The sequence below is a fragment of the Pavona decussata genome, unplaced genomic scaffold, assembly GCF_977016875.1.
Source record: "Pavona decussata unplaced genomic scaffold, jaPavDecu1.1 SCAFFOLD_9, whole genome shotgun sequence".
In the NCBI taxonomy this organism is placed as follows: Eukaryota; Metazoa; Cnidaria; class Anthozoa; order Scleractinia; family Agariciidae; genus Pavona; species Pavona decussata.
Window position 1 is genome coordinate 402,316 of NW_028145432.1, and position 22,653 is coordinate 424,968.

General features: G+C 37.4%; 1 protein-coding gene across 1 annotated transcript; it reads left to right on the plus strand.

The window, feature by feature from the left end:
- The first annotated feature begins 24 nt into the window (after positions 1 to 24).
- On the plus strand, positions 25 to 21,712 carry LOC146488394 (FIGNL1-interacting regulator of recombination and mitosis-like). Its single transcript, XM_085117158.1, has 33 exons — positions 25 to 142; positions 1,516 to 1,555; positions 1,948 to 2,036; positions 2,607 to 2,717; positions 2,820 to 2,966; positions 3,863 to 3,949; positions 4,552 to 4,627; positions 5,538 to 5,622; positions 6,409 to 6,451; positions 6,784 to 6,888; positions 7,259 to 7,348; positions 7,519 to 7,583; positions 7,862 to 7,940; positions 8,549 to 8,618; positions 9,391 to 9,465; positions 9,759 to 9,802; positions 10,637 to 10,688; positions 10,903 to 10,966; positions 11,082 to 11,163; positions 11,400 to 11,482; positions 12,149 to 12,200; positions 13,065 to 13,154; positions 14,021 to 14,119; positions 14,501 to 14,587; positions 14,898 to 15,038; positions 16,858 to 16,941; positions 17,284 to 17,397; positions 18,003 to 18,107; positions 18,243 to 18,320; positions 18,914 to 18,949; positions 19,067 to 19,228; positions 20,153 to 20,203; positions 21,224 to 21,712. The coding sequence occupies exons 1-33, from the start codon at positions 95 to 97 to the stop codon at positions 21,380 to 21,382; spliced, it is 2,793 nt and encodes a 930-aa protein (XP_084973284.1). The 5' UTR covers positions 25 to 94; the 3' UTR covers positions 21,383 to 21,712.
- Positions 21,713 to 22,653: the final 941 nt, after the last annotated feature.

Consider the following 22,653-nt stretch of genomic DNA (forward strand, 5'->3'; position numbering starts at 1 on the left):
CGTCACCAGTCCTCCAAGAAACGGTTTATTCCCAGTAGGCGAAAAAATCAATGGAAAGCTTGAGGAATTTTCGTGAATTTACGTTTTATCTGGTATGGGTTCCCAAAGCCAGTCAGATTCCAGCCAAGTGGCGTCTCTCATCGTATCCTTTTTTAATTAACAAGCGTGCCTTTGAAAGGCCCGAAACCTACAGTGAGTGCAAGGCCGTTGGTAATGTTGTGTAGCTATAGCGGTCCATCATAGCTGAGCGATCATCACTTTTGAATCTTACGACGTGTTATGGGATCTCATTAACTGGATTTGTAATAGTATAAATGAGAAAAAAAAATCTATGAAATAAGCAGAAGAGGAGAAAAGTAAACTACGAACTGAAAATATACCTTACTTTAGTTGGCAACTGGAAAGTATCGGCAATGTTGGCGATGCTTGTTTATATTTAGCCACAAGTTTGCATTAAGCCTTTCAATTCAGCAGCAGGCCGCAGCTGTACTAGCTTAGTAAGCTTAAGCTATGCCTTAAGCTTTTTCCAGCACTTAGCTTATTGTACTGTAGCTTACCAGTTAAATCATTACATTAATATAATGATTATATAACGTCACTGTACTATAAGCTGCGGATGGTACACATGTGTTGTAATTAATATGGTGACACTATTCCAGGGCCGTGAAGACATTTTGATACTATAAGCTCATCAATGTGTATAAATACCACTAAGTTAACTTCATACCTATCACTTAAATTCTGGTATTCATACTTTCCCACCTCCCACCGACAGACTGTACCACTACTAGCCCTAGCCTCTCTGAGCTCATGCACACTTGTCTGCTTCCAAAACCATAGCAGATATTACCCACCCCTCCCCCCACAGAGTGACATGTGCTTGAAGCCCTGTATGTGTTTTGATCAAAACACAATTTCCCATAACGGTGTGAGGATTAACCTGCCTCAGACCTAGTATCCTAAAATCATTCCCCTTTTCAAACCAAAGACCTTTGTCACCTGGTGGCCATGCTGAGTCTCAGCAGAATAAAAAGCTTTGCTTTGCATGGTAAGCTTTGGCTGAATTTGTGTCTGGCCGAGGCTTGCCTTGCAAAAACAAAGCCTTTTATTCCCCCAAGACTCAAGGCTGCCAAGTGATAAGGGTCTATTGAAGCAAAAATACATGTACTAACAATTACTAAATATGTATTAAATTAATGGTCATTACTCTAATGAACATACTGACTTTTTGTTGCAAAACCTTAAAATTCAGCCTTCAGACCAAAACTTCACATTTATCAAACAATAACAGTATGATGCATGAAGAAATTTGACAACTTTGCCGTGCGTTTTTTTATTATTGTTATTATTATTATTATTATTATTATTATTATTATTATTATTATTATTATTATTATTGTCATTCCTGGTTAAAAAGGAATATGTATGTAGGCCTCTTTTCTCCAAAAACAATTCAGTCATTTAATAATATATCAGTTCTGGGGCAATTAATTTTGTTCTTTAACATTACTTTAGAATTCATTCACTAAGGCTGTGGACACAACTGAAAAGCTAGGTATAGAATTAACTGATGTTACATCTAAATAATTATTATACTTTAACATTAACCTGTTACATGTACATGTGTCACTTCATATACATGTAAATGTGGCGTGCCAGAAAACATCCATACCTCTTGCCACCCCTCTGGAACTGTAATTAAGCTTTATAGCCTCATAATTTTCTTAGAAGCTTTGCCTTGCGAGTCCCTTCCCCCGGGCATCATAATTTCCAATGACCTTCTGGGGGGTGGGGGGTTGTAAAATGTTTGTCTGGAACCACCCAATACTGCAGTGAGTAGAGTTTCACTGCAATAATCAAGATTCTTTTTTAGACAAAACAATTTCAGTTTTTGATTCTAGAGGCAATGGTGATGGTAAATTGATCAATGCATTTGTTTTTCTTTAGGGTATTTAACAAGCCTTACAAGTCAAGTTCTTCCAGTTTTGTCCTTAGTTGAAGTGGAAGTAAAGTTGTTCTCAAGAATCCTTCCAAAGGTGCTGTAGTACAGAATAATGAAGTCCCTCGATTTCTAACTTGCCATCTTGCAGGAAATTGTTGTTTCTATCGAAAGTGCAGTGGAACCCTGACTTGAGAGACAGGAAAAATTGTGCTTGTTGTGACAGGGTAAAGGGGGTTAGTTTGCGAATAAAAAGAAACTGTGGCGCTGCATTGGTGGGGAATGGAAACAATTGTTTGGTTTTATCAACAGAGTTGATAAGGGTAGATTGGCCACCGTAAAAAGATTCGAGTGCTAACGTTTTGAGACCGCTCTAGCCCTTCGTCAGAGCAAGTGAAACGTTGTTGTAATGAATTTTGGGGAGAAAAACCCGGCAAAACCTTCAATATGTCAGGGTTGCCTCTAAGTTAATTTTGTTAATAGTATTTGAGAAGTTGATAGAACTGATCAAAGACAAAGAAGATTAAGTGGTATAGATGTCGAGTTGATGGGGACTTCATTAGAAATGGGCTTGTTAGATCAGGATTATTTTGAGAGACTACAGCTGTACTTCTTTGTTATAACTGTTTTCAATTTTGTTGCTTCCTGTAACTGAACCTTTTGCTAGGTGTGTGATGCTGTCTCAGAAGCAGTTTCAAAGATCGGAGAGATCATTCAGTCAGTGTCTGGTGATTTAGACAGAAATGACGGTTTGCATACAGTTCAAACACTTCTGCAGGTTTGTACATGTACTACATTGTAAAACAACTCCATTTGGTCCATTTACAAAGAACTGGACAATACTGTAGTTAATCAAATTTTAATTCATATTTGTTTGCAGTTGGTCATGTCATTTATGTCATGTCTAGAAACCTGTGTAGGTCACATGATGGAGCTATCACTCACAGATGAACTGTGTATTAGTCACATGCGTTCATTACCAGCTGCCGTGATTCAGACTGTCAAGACAACTTTTAAGCATTGCAAGGTACATTACTGTTATTATCATATTCATACCAATAACAAAATTCTTGTTTCTAGTAATTATTGGTTCCCTGCACGCTTATTTGTTACATAATTGGAGCATGGTAACGATCGCATCTAGGTGTCCACTTACAGGTATCCGATTTGCACAAAATTGGATACCTGTTGTTGGACAGCTACATCGATCATTTGCATGTCGATTAATTTGTACATTTAAATGGGTTCTTTGTTGCTGTCTCCGTACTGTTTTGAAAGCAAATTAAATAAAATGCTGACACATCACTTAAAATGGTTTCTCTCAGGATTCTTGACCTCAACTTTTGTTGTTGGCGCCGTTTATAATTATTGGTAATCAGACTTCATCTCGTATAATCAAGCTCATGTTAAATTTCAAATCAGCCTCGCACATACATGTAGATTTGAAATAACTTGCACAAATTCTCCCTGAATTGTATTCCACTCAGTCCTATTACCATAACTTGTTACTATTTTTATTACATTTATTATTATTATTATTATTATTATTATTATTATTATTATTATTATTGTTATGATTATTTATTTATTTATTTATTTATTCTTTTGCAAACTGACGATTACCTTCACAGAGATCTGATATCTGGTATGAGCACTGGGCTAAAAGGACTTTTTAGGGGCTTATCATTGAAAGGAATTTTGCATTTCAAAATTGGGTGGGTTTGACAATAAATTCAGTGCTAGAAATACTACGTTAACAGCTTAAAACATTTGGCCCTAACAGACCATTTGGTTGGCTCATTATCAGAATGATTTTAGCATCTGAGCTTTGGTAGGGGAACTTAGTACACATGTATACTCAGGGGATTGCGCTTACATTATTTTATAACTATTCAGAATTTTATTGTTTCTTTTCCTTTACAGGAGAGTGAGCAGGTTTATGGTGATTTGTTTCAACTTGTGTCCCAGGACCTGGCTATGTTATTTAAAAAGACATACCAACTACAGAAGGTCAGAGTTGAGTTGTCATTATATGTTTATTGGTGTTGAGGGATGGTGGGTTGGATAGGTGGATCTAATCTTCCTGCTTCCTTTATTGTTTACTTTCAGGTCCTGTCCCCTCCTCACCAACATCTTGTGCCATTGCAAAATATTGTGCACTATTCTAAAATGTTTTGCTATCTCCCCCTTAGCAAATAGAGGGTGGGGGGTTAACAGGACTCCTCCTATTTAAAGTAAAAAGGGTGCTGTATCAGAGTAACTGTGGAACCTTAAAATTTAGAGTTAACAGCCTGGACAGTACAAAAATCTTTGCAAAACCCCTTAAAGAGATAGGACAACCATTTGCATCACTTTTGTGCCGGAGACTGCCCTTCCCCTGGAATTTCTCCCACTTTCTGTCATCAGTTTGTGTAAATATTTTTGTTGATACACACATGCTAGATTTGCTTTTAATAAATAAGTTAGTAGTTATAAACTATTTTGGAATTTAAATTTCTTGAAATTAAAAGTTGTACCGGCAGTTGATTTCAAGATTAGAACAAATTATTAGTTTTCTTTTACAATCTTGTTTTAACAGAGTTTAAACATCCTCTTTGTTATTTTATCTTCAGGCACTGATGGAGTTACTTGATAGAGTGCAGTTGAGTTATGATACATCTGAGCAGGATATCAAGGACATCACTGAAGGTGAGTGGTGACAAAATAATAATTAATATGAATTTGAGGGCCCACCAAGGTTCACACGGTCATGAAAGGTCGTCGAAAGTCATGGAATTTAAAATCAAAATTGCATTCCAGGCCAAGTCATGAAAATTAGAAAGATTTGTTTGGGTCATGGAAAAGTCATGGAATTTCAGCTTTTACCCAAAACTGTTTTTAGCTGATGGATAGTAAAATAATTTAGGAAACTTTGTGTCAAGCATCCAGACAGTTCAGCTGGGGGGTTTTCACTCATTGTTTTGCACCTCATTTTGAGGTCATGGAATTGGACGTCTAAAAGTCGTGGAAAAGTCATAGAATGTTTTGTCCCAGTTTCTGTATGAACCCTGGCCCGGCCCACAACCAGTGAAATAAGATTTATGTCAATTTACGTTACATATCATCTGTTTTCAAATGTAAATGTAATGTGAGGTTGAAATGACATTACCCATTGAAGATACTGTAATTATTTAATATTAAATAGCCCAACTCAAATATCAGTTAACACAGAAGTATGTTCTCTCCCTTATATTCAGATAGCTATGCATATTACTGAAACCTACATATCAAAAATCAAAATAGTTTTCCACATATCATACAATATTTCCAAAATGAACTGAGTATTACTAACATGAGTAAATCATTATCTAACTGTAATAATAATAATAATAATAATAATAATAATAATAATAATAATAATAACAATAATAATAATTTATTTACTTCTATTGTGCATGTTACATAGTAAGATGCTCACACGTGCATCACAAAAAGGAAAAACAATTTACAATTATTTAAAGGTTTATAACAATATTGGTGTTAGAAGTTTTTTAAAAACAAATTTCTGCATTAAATACCAAACTTGATATTTTATTGTCTCCTATTTTTTCTTATCAAGTGTGTCACCAGCTCCTGGATATATGTATTGTCATAGGCGACTTGGACACAAGTATACTAGTGAACACATGGAAGGTGTTAAAGAGGTCAGTCATATGCTGTTCTTAATGATAGATTCTTTAGTTAAATTAATTTTTTTTTTTGGTATAGAAATCTTGTTTTCTGTTGGAAAAATCTTACAACAAATCTCTTTTCCCTTTACGTTTTTAATACTTACAGAGCATGAAGTGGTGCATACCAGTTGATTGCTGAGAAACACTCACAACGAATACAGAGTCCAGCCTATGATACTAAGAACTCTGTGACCTACTCCTAACCGGCAAATTATATCTACATGCAAATTCTCCTGTTCTCCGTATTTTTCTTAGAGCACTTGTTGAGAGAATCTGTTCAAACATCAAAACATGTTTTCTTTTGTGATCATTTCCTTTGTTCATGTATATCCTATACATTTGATCAAATACTGTAGTTGTATTTTAAGGAGAAGCTAGATTAGAGTGGTCACTGAGGACTAAAGGGATAATGAACAGTGTTGACTGTCCGAATTCACACTTCTGGGCTGACACGAGTGTCTTATGAACAGTTAACATGATCCTGCCAGTTGTTTGTTGGTGGTTTAGCTCAGATTTGAGCCTTGAGCACCTGCACTGCAGTTTTTTTTTACTCAACTGAGATAGTTGGGTCATGATTCCTGAGGGGTCACTAATACATGTATACTGAAAGAAACAATTATATCCCAAAACCTTCTGGCCATGAATTAATGGTTTACAAAACAAAATTATGACTTGCTGGCTGTCCTCCTAAAATACATGTATGCATGTGACAAAACAGTTAATAGGAAGGCTAAATATCTGAATATTCTTGTTTCACAGACTTGTAACAAAGCATAAAGATCACATCAAAAACCATTTAGAGGTAAGCCCCTGGGCCCGGTTGGCTTAAAGGCCAATTAATGCAAATCCTCGTTTAAAAGTAAAACTGTTTATACTCTTTACCCAGTAGACAATGAATCACTGGGACATTTTTGGGATAATGTATCTTGCGATTTTGAATTGGTTGTTGAGACAGTACATGTAGCAGGCATTGTCAATGGCTCTCAAGTGACATTAGTGTATAAAATCACTTATCCTAGAGTGTCACTGCCTTCAGATAAACTTGAATTCTACTTTCTCTAAGTCAGCTCACCCCCTACTCTAACATCCCCAACTTGTACTTGCCATGAGGATTTAGTTTTTTCCCTGTTACAGGTTGAGAGGTTGATTAGTCATCTGTGTACGTCAATTGAGTCAAAACTAATGCGGTGTATTCAACTGGCACCATGTGGAATGGATGGAAGTCAGGACGCTCAGAAGGTTAATTTCTATTGTAACTAGCAACTCTATTAATAATAATTAATAATAATATTTTAAACAAGGCTGTCACTAACCATTGATTTAGGTGGGGAAATGCAAAAACCAGTGGGAAAATTTTATTCAAATGTTGTATAAATTCTTTCTTTTTTCACTGAAGCTTAAGTATCCAGGGATCAAACTCGTACTACAGCCTAAAGCTGGGAGAAATTCCCAGCCTGCAGCCCTCATTAAAACAGTTCTAATTTGATGTCTTTGTTTTACAGCTGGCTATAATGTTATTGAGGTACATGAGCATTATCTTTTTTGCCCATATGCATATTTTATATTAGTGAATATTTAAACCATCGATTTGTTTTTTAAACGACTGTAGGTATCTGGTTCCACTGGTGATGAAGCTGCTCTTGGGAAGATGCTAAAAGTTGTCCGCTTTCTTGTAGGCCACCTTGTACATCTTGTTAAGGTACACTGTATAGCACTTTGTCTTTAAATTTTTGTATTTTCGTAGTTGTGCTTGTACAAATATTTCTTCCTTTATCATTTTGCCGATTTGCCTTGTGTATGCTAATAAAAAATATTGTTAGAACAGATTTTTCTTTTTAATATTAGTTACTGTGTTTCCATTGTTTACAGGAATTTGATGGCTATTATGACAAGTGTATGGAAAATATATTACATTTTTTACTGACCATACAAAGGTAAAAGCTTCTGGTGGCCTTTTATGAGCCTATAAATTTTTGATACATGCAACCTGTTTTTCTTTTACTGTGCAATAGGGGGGGGGGGGGGGGGAGGAGGAGTCGGTTTTCGTCACTCAACAAAAACCAAATTCCAGTTCACCTTGATTTCTTAGAAGCTCCATATAAATCATCATAACATTTGTGTCACTTTCCTCTTTTAAATTTCATGTACACTGTTTCTGCTATTCTGGTATCAACTGCTAATCCTTAAATTGTTATACTTTACTTTTTATTAGCAAATTGCCTCCAAGTCTGGAAGCTCCAAAGATTACCACTTCTGTAGCGCAGGGCTTGAAGTCAGCATTGTTAGTTGTGGTGAGTTAATTTCTTAAAGGAAACCTCGTTAAATTGTTGAAAATACAGCCTAATTTCAAATTTTGTTTGAATATATTATATTTCCATGTCGAACAAAACAGGATTTTGATTTTCACCGATTTTCGCTTTTAAACTTCTTGGGTGCCACCATTTTGGATTCCCTGATGTAATATGGTTGCAAAATTAATTGTTTCACACAAAATAACTTCTGCTTAATGACAATAGTGGCAACCGTTTGAGGTCATAAAATCCAAAACGGAGGCACAGGAAATTTAAAACCAAAAATTGATGATAATCATATCTAAGTTTTGGTACATTTGAATGTTAATTCTGGCCCTTTCAAAATCAAATTTAGAATTTAGATAGTATTTCCAACAATTTCATGTCAGTTTGTTCTCAGAGTGGAGGTTCCCTTTAATGGGTAATTGGGAAAGTATTGAAAAGCATTTCAGTTTTAGTGAATGTGTTATGAATGTACAGTGTATAACATAGGCCCAAACTGGAAAGAGATAAAAATTAATTATTTAATAATTGGTTAACAGAAGTGATTGTTTCATTGTCTCTCATCTTTATTTGTGGCACTTTGTTTTAAATTTAACCTCCAACAGATTGAGCCACTCCTATCAGTGTTGATAACAAACAAGAATTTTGCCAATTTACTAACCAAGGAGTCATTAGGTGAGTGAAGCTGATTTATCTCTAAGTGCACTGACATTAGTCAAGAAGAAAACAAAACTATGTCACACGTCATTGCATTAACATCCATCTGTCTCATATCAGGCAATAAAAGTTGTAGCTTAGGTGAGTCCATCCTTTGTAGGGCTTGTCATGCCATTAAACACTGAACCACACTATAAAAGGAACCTTTGCCTGGCCAAGCCACCAGTCATTTCATTGTAGACACTGAGCTGCATGTAGACATCGCAGATTCCGTGCGGCAAGATTCAATATTGAGACAATGAATTAAAAATTTGTATGTGTATTTACCTCGTGAATAAAGCTTGAGAGACTTAAACAATGTTTACTTCCTACTTGCTCACTTAATGTCCGCCATCCCTAATGTGACGTTAAAGCGGTGTCGACTGTGTGACAAAAGAGGGAGGAGCTATCCCTTTTATAGTGTGGGTCCATGTTTAAGCCCAGTCCTGGAGCTGCACTTCTTGTTACAGTTTTTGAAGATATATGCTTGGACCAGGTGTAAATAGTGTGGAGGTTGTCCTCCTTTGTTTCTGTTGTCCTTCATACCCCACAGTTTATCTCTCTTCTGCACTTGACCTGCCTGACTTGCCCTGCTTCTAATAAGTCCCTGCATGAGCACCTGGCAGAGCAGTGGCAGTCTTCTATTTGTGCACTGCTGGGTTAATTTATCCATCAATCTTAGTGAAAGCCCTGGCCTTGATGAGTTTTCTGCTAAACAACTTGTGTAATGTAGTGTATTATTATATTTCAGAAATTGATAAGAAGGACCATTTTTCACATTGCTGTTTATTAGCCTCCCTTCTTACCATTTTACCAAAGACAACAGGTAAACCATACAATGAGTGTTAAATGAAGATTTTGAGTTTATACATACATATTTTTTGAAAGTTTCTAAAAAACCTTACAGTCCTAAAGCAATACTATCGAAAAATGCTATTGGCACTGTTTTCTTAATAAGCACTATTAAATTAACATAATTATAAATTTTATATGTAATTTACTTAAGAAAAATCAAACAAACATCCTGAAGCAAAACAACAAAATCCAATGTTTAAACTGATACATGTATCCTTGGCTTTTGCAATAATTAATTTCTGTTATATTATTTTGCTTTTGTAGAAGACGTCTTTACATATTGGGTCATGCCCACCAATTATCCAGAGGTAAAGAGTGTGTTTGTAGTAGTTTACATCCTTAGCACTCCTCAGGACCAGCTCTAGATCTGTATTTCTCCTCCTTAAGTAGTGAGGTACATGTCAGTGTCCACCTTAAATTTAAAAGGGTCAAACCGCAATAAAAACAGGCAAGATCTGTCTGGGACCAGCCAACATGATGGTACTCATGTTAGAGAGGCATCTGCCTTCAGTGCTGTCTGATTTGAGAATGTTGACTGTAATTGATTGTATTAATAAAATTTATTGGACTACGCATTCTAAAGATCAAATAACTAAATTTCAAGCAATGCACTTCAGTAAAAATATAAAACTAAATATGTTGCAATGTTTCGATGTTTCAAACATCATTATCAAGCAGAGAAATGACAATGACAGTTTTGCAACATGTTAATTTTTTTTAATAACTATTTTTACATAGAAAAGATCTGTAATAAAATATAGCAAAATCTCTCCAAGGCAGACGCCTTATAGAGAGTTTAGTTATGGAAAAGACAAGTGAAATTCACTTGGCATCATCCAACTTGATGGTGTAAGCCTCTGAGAGGTGTCCATCTCACAATAGTGTCCATTTTTGGAAGAGTTGACTGTATTCATACACTGTAGCCCCAGGCATTACAGCTCAATATTTGTAAGTGAACCTCTTGGAAGAGGCCATACCTTCAGCAACTGCTTGCAGAATATTTCACTGTATGTGAAAGTAATGAATTTGAGTGAGCTGTGTCAGGGCAGAGCTGTTCTGCACAACCATAAAAATTTTAAAATTTTATCGGTTTACACCGGCCACTTAACTCTTGGGTTTATTTATATTTTGTTTATTTCTAGGAGGAGCAGCGTCTTTCAATCGTGGAGGCTATATTCAAATCCTTCAGACTTTGTAAGTTTCTGCCATGACCATCAGTAGGATACACTGTAATGATTATCTGCGTTGGTAATTTAATACTGAAGCGCAGACCTTCAACGGGTCCTGTTTGGTCAAAATCCACATTTACTGTAATGTAATCAGGAACTACAATTATTTAAATAATTTTATTGTAATAAGTAATATACCAATTCAAATGTCATTTGCTGTAATGTGTCTTTCAATATAGGTGTTCTTGAAGTTTGTCTGCCAGTATTTGTTGATGGTGTTATGTGCAATGGAAAACCCCTGAGGTATGTTGCTCAATGCATCTGTAGTTATTCTGTGGAAAGCAAAAAAGTCTTACTCGCTGTCGCAAAATAAGATTGAAAACCTGACCAACTTCATTTTTTTTCTTTTTGCCTACAGGGAGGTAACTTTCTATGAACATGTTTGCACCAGATTGTGTGCAATTGTGGCCGCTACACCTATGACATGTTTTCCTGTTGTGGTAAGATGTGATACCTCTGATGAGTACTATGATCCGTATTTTTGTTCTTTAGTTGTTTATTTATTTGTTTGTTTGTTTGTTTGTTTGTTTGTTTGTTTGTTTTTTCCAGATGGGACTTTTCTTGTTTGGGGGGGGGGGGGGGGTTAGTTGGGGTAGAAGGTGGCTTGGAGCTAACAAGCCATGATCTTGAACCCTTTCTTACAACTATCTTTGATTCACCTTTTGAATTCTCTAAGGAACGTTGCCTTCTGGAGAAAGTCCTCGAAGATGATCTGCTGTGCTCATTACTTGCAAGTGATGTTTGGTGCTTTATGGCAAGGTAAATATTGGGCATGTTGAGTATATCTAGACTTATAAGATGGCAAGTCTTGGTCTTCACAAGCATGGGGTGCTACCCTGCTGCATGTAGCATGGTCACTTATTGGTATATTTGAAAAAGTATCTTAGCAGCCATGCAAATGACCCACTAATGTCAGGCCGCTTACATTCTGTGAAAATGCTTGCCAAATACAGGGCTCTTGTTAGGAGCCGGTAACCGGTTATTTTTACTGTCTATTCACGTAATTTTACTGGCTATCATCAAAAAATTGTTTCGAAATTATTGAAACCGCTTTCGAAATTCTTTTTTTTTTTTTTGTGAAAAACTGAACTCATCCTTAGTTTGGGAGTTTTCTTTTCACAAATAATGTAAAAAATCCAGCGAATGATATCACATTGAAATCCATCGCCTGTAAAGAAATCATTCCCAGTTTGAGCATTTTCTTTCGGCAAAAACAATGCTGACTTCAAACTCTGCCATGTGTGGTTTCCATCATTCCCTGGGAGACAGTAACAAGATGGTGTCCACCTGTTATTGCGAATTTATTACCTCCTTTTACAAATCTTAACAAGAACCCTGTAAATAGCAACCAGCAGGATCTCCAGCATGTGGTGTTTATTGTTCCTTTAACAAATTTGAATCCTTTTCCCTTTTCTGAATTACTAGGTGGGGCTCTGCAGAGCTGTGTGCTGGGCATGTTTCAGTTCTTACGCAGCTGGTAAGGTTATTAGAAAAATATCTGCAAATACTTCGCAACCCTTATTCTACAATAGTATGGAACTCTTTGTCACCAGAAATCATGCTTGCTCCATCTTTCACCTTTTCCAATAAGGAAAACAATGTGTTTGATAATTGTTACTGGTTATTTCCAGTTGATTTAAATGTCACTCTTGCATGATTAGTGTTGTTGTATACAATAATTACCTTGATTAGCTTTTACTACTTGTAGTCCAGTGTAATTAGCTTAAGGGGGCAATTTACCTAAATTTGAATGAAATCTAAAGAGGTTTTAAGAAGGGATAAAAGAAAGAAAATGATTTTTGGAACACCAACAGACAGTTGATACCCACGCAAGAGCACCCCGGGTTGTTAGTGGACTAACTGGTATCCGTCTATTAATTATTAAATACAAATTCTAATTTTTAAACTTCACTAAATCTTCAATATTTCTTATTTCTCTTAATTTAACCAATCCTTCTAAAAAAAACTACTCCTCCCAAATATATCCAAAAATCACCCAAAAATTTACAAAATACCCCACAACACAGATTCACGGGATAATGATAGGGTTTTTGGATTGCTTGAAACGTGAATGAGAAATTGCCGTTAAGGCCATGTCAAGTGGCAGAAAAATGGCGTTTAGGTGAATTGCCCCCTTAAGAATTAGTACCGGTAACCATCTAATAAAGATTGATTGATTGATTTGCCCCTATTAGACAAAGAAAAAAAGAATTAGGGAGTGAAGTGAAATATACTACGCCATGATCTGTCTTACACCCCCACAGAAAGGGCTCTTTTTGCAGGTTTAATTTACGGCAAGTTAGTAGTATTAAATGCGAACAACCCCTTCTTTGTTTTTCAGTCATTAAAGTTGCCCACTTCAGAGCCTGCATATTTTCACCTTTCATTACTCATCCAGAGACTTGTTCGTCTCATGGCAGTGGAGCATCAGGTATGCAATGGAAGGGTCATACGTTTTGTTGCCAAATGTTATTAGGGAGTTTAAGAAACGAGGACGGCAACGGTAAGGAGAACGTCATTTAAAAATATAACTTCTCGTTTTTGTAACTCTTTCGCAATCATTTAAATTTGTTTAACTTGGAAAATGCTGGCGAACTCTCCGCGAACTAAATTAGTATGAACGACGCCAAAGTAAGGAAAAATAACGAAGATTTTGCGTCATACGCTCCCGTTCTCGAGAAAACCTAAAATTTGGTCATTTCACGTTGTTGTTTTGCAGAGGACGGTAAAGAAATGTACCAAAATGTAAAACGCACGTGCAAAGCGATTGTTTTTGCTCATTAAACCTATTGTTTTGTGGCGTTCTCGTTACCGTTGCCGTCCTCGTTTCTTAAACTCCCTAATACCTCCAGTGTACCTCCGTTGGTAGTACTAGACTCCATGGTGTCATCTTAGCTCGTCTATCCTCAAGTCATTTTGATTTGGCCAGAAATAGAAATATAAAAGGGAAACATGAAAGATTCATGTTCAGATGGTAGGGCTGCCCACAATTCATCCTTGACAATACTTTTTTAACAATTGACTTGTTCGTATGCAAAACGGGAAAAACAGTTGAGTTTTCAGGGAAATTGTTCAAAACTGTAACAACACTTTTTAAACAACGATACTTGTCAAGGAAAACTTGCTCGTGTATTATCAGCCTCACAGAGTCGTCATATGTTATATAAAGTGGAGATGATGAGAAAACCTAAAGAGGCCTGATGATATTAACCTCGCTTATTCATCACAGTTACTATTAGATGTACAGGTGTATATGCTCTAATTTGTGCTTATTTCACCATACATTTTCCTTACCAGGAAACCCTTGTAAGTTCTTTCCCGCCATCAAAGGAGGAAAACGTGCCTGCGTGGTGTGTGTTTCCGTTACAAGACATGCCTGAGAATGTGAAGAAAAAGGTAACTAGAAAATTGAAAAAAAAAAAGAAAGAAAGAACGAAAAGGGGAACGTATTTATAAACTCTGGTTGGAATTGGTCTACTCGGCCAGACGCTAGTTGTCAAACGAGTAGATAACTTTATCAGTGGCTAGCCAGCGGATAGAAGGTTACTCCAACTGGTACACTTCGTTGAATAACAGAATAATCTTACTTGGGTTTCTGTAGTAACCACTTCACCAATACCAGTGGCTGCAGCCTTCACAAGCTATACGCAATCAATCCTAAATCATTAAAAGATTTCTCATTTCCTGTGTAATCTGATTTCAGTCTGAAATAAAATTCTCGTGGTAAAAGTTCACCGTCTGACCCCTTATTTCTTTTCTTTTACTTATCCTTGATAGGTGTGCCGTTCGCTTGTTCCTCTTTGTGTGAAAGTTGTTCACTCCAGTACTGCAACAAATCAGCCAGTCAAAGACGACGATCTCTTGGTATGTCACAGTATGTTTAAGTTTGTTCAGTTATTCTTTCTAGAGTTTTTAACATGTAGTCTTATAATCCTAGTTGTATGAATTTTCGCTGCGCGCCCAGAGCGAGCACCCAGCATGTTTACCACCTCCTGCAACTGTTTGGTACAAGCATCTGATGCCTTGTTTCAGCTTGCTAGAGGATTAGGTGTGCTGTTTTATTTAGTTTATCAAGGGCAGTTCTTATAAAAGGACGCTTATTGAATACAAGCAAATTCGATCGAGTTTTATGGCATCACTACATGGTAATTTCTGTGTGTAATTCTTTTTTAAGTGTCGCTGTTTGTGTTGTCTTCGAAGAGTTTACAGCTTGACTCAAGTAGAAGGTTATGTCCCTCCTGTTCACCACTCGGCTATTATCGGACTCATCAACAATTTCTGGTCCGTGTGCGGCCAAAACGATGAGAATGGGATGGTAAGTTTACTTTAGCAGAACGAACTATAAGCAGAAATGACCTTTCTTTAAATTTGCCCAAGCAATTGAGCTTTTCGTAAGCCAGGAAATGAGAAAGATGTATTTATCACTATCAAAGTGACACATGATTTACGAACACTACGGGTCAGTTATTAAAAGACAGTTTAGACGGTGTTTAACAAAACCACGTTCTAAGTCATTTTCAATTTTGCCAACAGTCATGTCTTAACATTGTCTGTTGCTGACGGTAACAAGAAAGCCTGCATCCCTGACTAGAACAACTATTTATCTACTTAAAATAAACCACTTATGAACAGATTTGGAGGCCCACTGATTGTGTTAAGCCGCGGCCTAAGTGGCCCATAAACTTTTTGTATACGTAGTTGCACAAAGTAGTCCTTGCATACTAAAACTCTCTGATGCTAATTATAACAACGGGAGTTCAGTTGTTACTTGCTGGTGTACATTGCTGTATACGAGCTATGGTAGCTATTAGGGACTGTGCAATAATTATCAGGAGGGGGGGGGGGGCTGAAAAACCAGAGTTATCTAGCAAAAACTTAGACAGTGCCCCCCCCCCCCCTCCAAAACTAAAAAATTAGTTCTAAGCCCCCCTCTGTTATGTTAAAAATAACGTCGCACCCCCCCCCCCCCCCCCCCACCAACACACACACACACGCACTCACTCCTATCTATTGTCTGACAATCCAGCCTGTGCCGGTAGATTTATCTGTGATGACTACAAGCCAAACCCACATGATGACAGTAATATCACTAGATGTCAGAATGAGGCAAATAAAATCAAGCTTAAGCTTCAAGCCATCAAAGATAAGATATCAAAACACGACGACAGCCTCTTCTCTGAAAACACTGGTAAACTCAAGCCTGGACTGAGCTGCCATCACAGTTTCAATAATGGCAAACGTTATTATGTAACATCTGGTATCGAGAAGGATGTTGATCGCTTGATTGAAGATTTAGACAAAGCATTTGCTAAGTACAGGGGTGCTTACCACATTGGCTCAAAATCCAAAACTTCTGAAGCCAGAAAGAGAAAGGAGCAGAGAAAAAAATCAAAGAACAGGAGATTGAACGCTTCAAATAACAGACGAAAAAGGGCTTGCATTATATTTAGATTCTTGGGAGGAGAGCCTGTTGAACTTTGTTATGAGCCAGAGATGTATGGAATTCAGCAAATCGATTCAGTCGATGAAGAAACATTACTTTTATTCACATCAAAAACCGACAAAGCCTGTCTACGAGATCTGTTTGATTCCCATTGTTTTACGGGGGATGCTGAAAAGCAAGTGCATGATTTTTGCTTTATATAGGGTCAGCTTAATTAAATAGAAGAAGGGTTAAAATTAATCAGTTATCTTTTCATTTTGATGGAATTTTTTCAATAACCGTTTAACAGCTGTTCATATTGATATTTGTTACAGTCTATCATAAGGCCTGTATTGAGAATCTTTTATTGCGTTTAACTTTATTTACATTTCGAATAAAACTTAAGGCCCCCCCTCTGTCAAATGAGTGATTTTACTTTGAGCCCCCCCTATCTTGGCAGCAATTTTAGGTAATGCCCCCCCTCTCGTTTTTCAGCCCCCCTCCTGATAATTATTGCACAGTCCCTTAATTATTCGCTATCTAGTGCAACTGTTCAGTTCTTCAGACCATATGGCACCGTTTCTTTGGGCCTCGTCGGATCTTGAAGTAACGTTTGTAGAAGGATATATGGATACAAAATATAAGCTTGCAGACGTTATCGATGTTTCACGGAAATGAAGGAATATTACTCATATTTGTTTGTGGTTTTCAGGGACTTGGTGTAAAGGCCTGGTGTGAGATACTGGATTTATCATCTACCCTGCTTAATTTGATTCAACCAGAAGATTATGCTAAGGTATAATATGATCAGTAGGATATGGCTTAAAATTCCGCCAGGATAGCCGGAGATACTAAGAATTTTATCGAACGGCAAGATATAGGCTAAAACTGCCCTGCTGGGATGTGGGAACTGCTAAGATATATTAAAATTTTAAAATTTTATTTCGGAGCGCGGGATCGAAAACAGCAAAGATCATGGACCCAGACACATTTCATCATGATAGGGCTAAGAATTCTGAAAATTAACAGCAAAAATAGTTTCGATAGGAGCCATTTATGTTTTGGACTCGAAAATCCCGGCGTCCATCACAGAAAACAAGTGAAAGTTAAAATGATTTTGTCTTTTTTGTGTGTGCAGATCGTAAGTGGTTTGAAAACTCTTCTTGCCAAGTGTCCTAGTGTGGAACTTCGCGAAGCGGCCGCAAAGTTCCTTGGCAAGTGCGGCAGTAAAGAAATTCCAGCGCATCTCGAGGTAGGACTGAGTGCTCTTTTGTGTTGACTACATCGTATTCATTAAACTGAAGGCGTTCACGCCTAACTATGAAGCTTTGAAGAGACCAGGAGAAGTTCTCCTTGTTCGGCACAAGAAGCTTGAGTTCCAACTCAACCCTTCTCCTGGTAGGCTCAGGGCGGCTCTGCTTCCTCTACACCTTTCGAGGTCATGTTGCTCCCTTCGGAGTACATACTCATTAAGTCTCATCCAGTTTTATCTTCATGTTAAATCAGGAAACACCTCATTTTGTATTTACTTTCAACTCAACAATGTACATACGCGACTACAAAACCAGTTGGTCACCAACTGACGAGGTCTTGGACGAAACTAATTTTGCACTGGCGTATGTAAATCAGCGTGTTGGAAGCAAATGCAAACGAGTGTTTCCCGGTACAGATGATGTTTATTAATGCCAAGAGTTACTTTCTTGGCTTTGTCAAGCAGAATTTCAGAGTTATGTTAAGCTGTTGTTTGAGGGTTTTCGGCTTTGTGCCCTTGATGTACTTTTTTAGGTAGACTCCAAGAATAGACAGCATTGTATGCCCAAGTTCAATCCATCATGTAATCTGTAACCGTGTTGTTAGTCCGCAGTGCTAGGAGACATCGCAGCCATGTTCTCCGCTCTTGTCAGTGACGAACACTGGTTGGTTCATCAACGAGCATTTCAAAGCGTCAAAGCTTTCGCAGAGGTAACAAACCTTTACCCAATAGATCGCAAATAGCCACCGGTCTTTTACAGTGTAGCATGTTGCACTCAAGTCAGCTTCTCTCCATGCTTTAGTTTGATCATAAAGCATCACGCTCACGATTGATGTTGTCAACAGGTCACTCGATACACTCATGTGATGGGGGACTGTGTTCCAGAGAGCTTGCTTCCCAGTCTCTCGGACTTTCTAAACGAGGTTTGTCTGTCTGTCCTTGTGTCCGTCCGTCTGTCTGTCTGTCTGTCCGCGTGTCCGTTCGTCTGTCTGACTGTCCGTGTGTCCGTCTCTCCGTCCTTCTGTCTGTCTGATAGAGCTGTTTTGTGTTGATTCTCTCCTGCAGCCAAAGTAAGCCGTGCTAGCTCGGGGCAGTGGGACTGAGAAAATGTAAATTTTGTTATTTTTATGAAGCACACATGTATACGTACTGCGGATGAAAGATTATAAGAAAGAAAGATTATAAGTATGAGTTCTTCTTATAACAGCTTCATTTATTTTGCACGGGTATATTACGAACTCACAATATGACCAGCTCCCAGTTGGCTTGATAGCTCAGTTGGTAGAGCACTGCACCGGCATCGCAGAGGTCATGGGTTCAAATCTCGTTCAAGCCTGAATTTTTTTCAGGTTTTTCTCTTTCGCAACAGTTTGGTTGCGTAGATAACTGCGAGATTCTTTCTTCTTATAAGAAGAACTTATATTTGTTATTTTTGTTTTATTTATTTGTGTGTTTATTGATTTGTTTATTAATAGCAAGAATTCGATGTTAAATGTCTTTTTTCATTTCTTTACAGCTTCCCTTTAGACACACGGAGTTCTCTGGAAACACTGTATCCTTTAGAAAATGAAGGTTTATATATAGTTGATTTGGCTTAGTAGGATAATGAAATGAGACGGATAGTTCGTACAGCACTAGCTGTTGACGTTTTCTTGACGCTTAAGATCAGGAGTTTGAAAAAGAGTTTTTAAAACGTCAATTAGAGGAAGCAGAAGCGAGGCAGAGTCAGAACTCAAATCTCCGCGAGACACTGGATGAGAAAGAAATACCAGTTATGGACAACAGGAGTAGGTCACGTGATGCTAGAGGCACAAATGAGCAAAGCGATGAGGTATGTAGTAGCGACTTCCCAAAAGGAAGGATAAAATATGATGTGTTGTGATAAATCCGGAGACAAGGGACCGCTCGAAAGTGATGATCCTTACCAGAGAAAGAAAATATAATGCTGCTTGACTTTGTTCAACAAAAACGATAAGAAAACAACTGAGAAAAAAAAAATCAGTCTTAAGGAAACGGGGGTTTACCTCGGTGTAAGAACCAGACAGGTTTTTCTTTGTGTTGTAGGTCATTGTTTTCCTTTCCTGTATTGTGTTGGCGTTTTTGTTTCCTTTGTTTTACGTCAGCTGTGAGTTAAACAGGTTCTTACATCGAGGGAAAGCAGGGAACGGCCTGCTAAAACACTGAGCGGTTGGAATTTTGTTTAGTTTTGAAAAGGAGACAACTCAAGATTCTTTTAACAACGAATTTTACAAACATGGCTCGGCACATACACAATGCACCTCTTAGCTACCGACCACAAATACCGACCTCGTGAAAATAACAAGCTGTAAGGTAGTTTAATGCGGGCGGTTAGTTCAGTTCTAAAGAAACTGTGGTGCTGCGTTGGTGGGGAGTAGAAACGAATGTTTGATTTATCAACAGAGTTGATAACTAAAGGTAAATTGGCCAGCCGTAAAGATTGCTGTCATTAGTTTGTGACATATACTTTTTCGTCTTGGATGCGTGACATATATAGCTAAATATGCAGCGCATCGCTGAGTCTTGAGATCTAAAGAACGAGTGGATGAGGTTGAACTCTGAACGCGAATTGTTTCTACACCGTCGATACCGTCGTAATAGAAAGTAAAGTATCTCATTTTTCAACAAGTCCTACGAGATTCATCATTCTAGTTCGTTATCAAAATCACAAAGTGCGAAGCACCCGTCGTATCCCGGATTTGTGATTGGTGGATTGATGGGACTTTCTCTGTTGCAGCCTGAAGCAAAACGCTTAAAACTACAGCAGGATTCCTCACGAGAGAGCCAGGTGAGAAGTCAATTATTTTAATTTAGGTTTTACAGTCTGTTGGGGAGAGGAAATAGTAAAGAGTCTCGAGACTACAGTGCATTATTCTCAGTTTAAGTTGGTACGAAACGACCTTATATTAGCTTTTCTTTGTATCGTATTGTATTGTGTTGTACTGTAATGTGTTGTGTTGTGTTGTATTGTATTTAATTGTATTGTATTGTATTGCATTACATTACGTTGCATTGTATTGTATTGTATTGTATTGTATTGGCATTACATTGCATTGTATTGCATTGCGTTGTATTGCACTGTATTGCATTGTATTGCATTGCATTGCATTATCTTAGTGAGTCGAGTCCATGACCTTCAATATACCGGTCGGATGCTCAAACGACTGAGTTACTGGGTTACTAGGTCCACATTGCGGACGCTTGGTACCATTTTTATTTCTTTATTGACAACTACATATCTTATACTACAAATAAATGTCAAGCAGCGAAGATGCCAGGGCTGGGTTGCATAAAGCATCTTAGGATAAGTGCGAGTTTCTGCAGTCGTCCCTTGTATTCCGAAGGATTTTTCTGTCTCTCTTTTTGTGTTCTCTATCCACGGTAAATCGTCTTCAGCCCAGTTATCCAATACAATGTTGAGAAAATCCTTCGGAACGTAGAGAATGATTGAAGAAAACTTCCTTGCTTTATACAAACCGGCCAAGGTAAGGATAGAAAATATATGGCTTATGAGAATCTGGGCTCTGTTAGATGATTAACAAAAAGCAATGGGAGCGGCAAAAAATGAACTTACACTGCAAAAAATAAAAGATAAGAAAGAAAGCAACATGATGGCATGAAAGCATGGATCACTATGTGAAGGCATTTTCCCTTGAATTCGTGTTCGCACTTGGCATTTTTCGGTCGGAGTTTGGTATCCTAAAACAGACAAGGCCCACACTTTAAAAAAAATCTTACGTTGCCAAGTTATAAAATGTTATTTTGTGGAATACAGGAGTAAATTTTTCTTATCGTTTCATTTCTTCAGGGAGAAGAACTTTACGAAGAAGCAATAAAAAGGATGAAAATTCCACTGTTAACTATCCTCGACCTCAGAAAACAGCTCGTTCCTCCGCCGAAAATTGTGAAGCAAATGGAAGAAATACAAAGACTTGTTCAAGATTTTCTTAGCAAGAGTCCTGGTTGATATAAATACATCACCGCGCAGAAATTAATATCGGTTTAATTCCGAAGCATTTGAACTGCTAAGTGAAATGAAAACTGTATAATTCTAGAGTTCACTGTGGCAGAATTTTCCCGGGATTACAAGTGAAAGAAAAATATACACTTGCGCTTGTACAGAATACCCACTTTAATTCAACTGTATGATAATCACAATGTAAAACATTGCGGAAACTGTTTGTCATGATATTGGCTCAATCATGCACAACGAAACGTTTAGTTTTAAAGGTCTTTATTTGGTACATTATGTATTATATGACGAGTTTTTCAATAAAATTGTGTTTCAGGCAGTAAATTTGCAAAACGTCTATTTCATCTTGACTACACGTTCACCGTTTTCGTGATATCTATTAGCACTTTAGTGGTTTGCAATTAGTGTCGAAAGCGATTTCGCGTGTAGTTTGGTTTTGATCCCTTACCTGCCCTGTGCGCGTGGCTGATAAAAACCGCGCCAAGCCAAACCAAAACCAATCGTGACTTGGCGCCAAGCGCGGGAAAGTGCGTGAGAGCAAGTCACTTGTATTTGCTTCGAGTTGTGATAATAATAATAATAATAATAATAATAATAATAATAATAATAATAATAATAATAATAATAATAATAATAATAATAATAATAATGATAATAAATGAGATCTTTCAACAGGGAGCCCACGTCACAAAATGTGGTTTTCAGTGAGGCCCCTCTTAAATCTAACGTAAGAGTACAAAAAAAGAAGAAATTACAAATATAGCTATCTAAAAATAAAGAGTAAAAAGGATAAGATCGATAAAAGAGTCTACATGTTTCTAATAAGACGTCTAAAAGCTAAAAAAAATTGGAAATGTTCCTAATGCCGTCTGGGAGAGCGTTCCAGGCATCTACCGCAGGATTGATTGGTTTGTTGTGCTGTTTACGTTTGTTGTGATTGGTTAATAGAGTGATTTCTTTGTTTTGGTTAGCTTTGACATTCCCAATGTTCGCTTTTGCTACGATCTGCATTTTCTAGAATTCCGGTGTCTATGCGATGGCTGTGATTACTGAATCAAAGCGATTAGAAGCCTAGGCCTTGTTCATTGTTTTCCATAAATGTGCCATAGTGGTTTTTAAAACGCTCTATAATCGTGCAAATTTTCCCATTGTGGGTGAAGTGTCTCGAGCAAATACTTTCACAGATACACTTACCGTAAAAGCTTTTAAATCGTGTAAAGTTGAACAATTGTCATTAATTCTTCATTTAGTTACCAATATCAAAA

What these genes read in the sequence shown, in the direction of transcription:
- LOC146488394 (XM_085117158.1), top strand. Translation starts at nt 95, where the DNA reads ATGGGTTCCCAAAGCCAGTCAGATTCCAGCCAAGTGGCGTCTCTCATC. An exon ending in TCAAAGACGACGATCTCTTG is followed by an intron (nt 14,588 to 14,897) that starts GTATGTCACAGT and finishes TTCTTTTTTAAG; the next exon opens with TGTCGCTGTTTGTGTTGTCT. An exon ending in CAAATGAGCAAAGCGATGAG is followed by an intron (nt 19,229 to 20,152) that starts GTATGTAGTAGC and finishes TCTCTGTTGCAG; the next exon opens with CCTGAAGCAAAACGCTTAAA.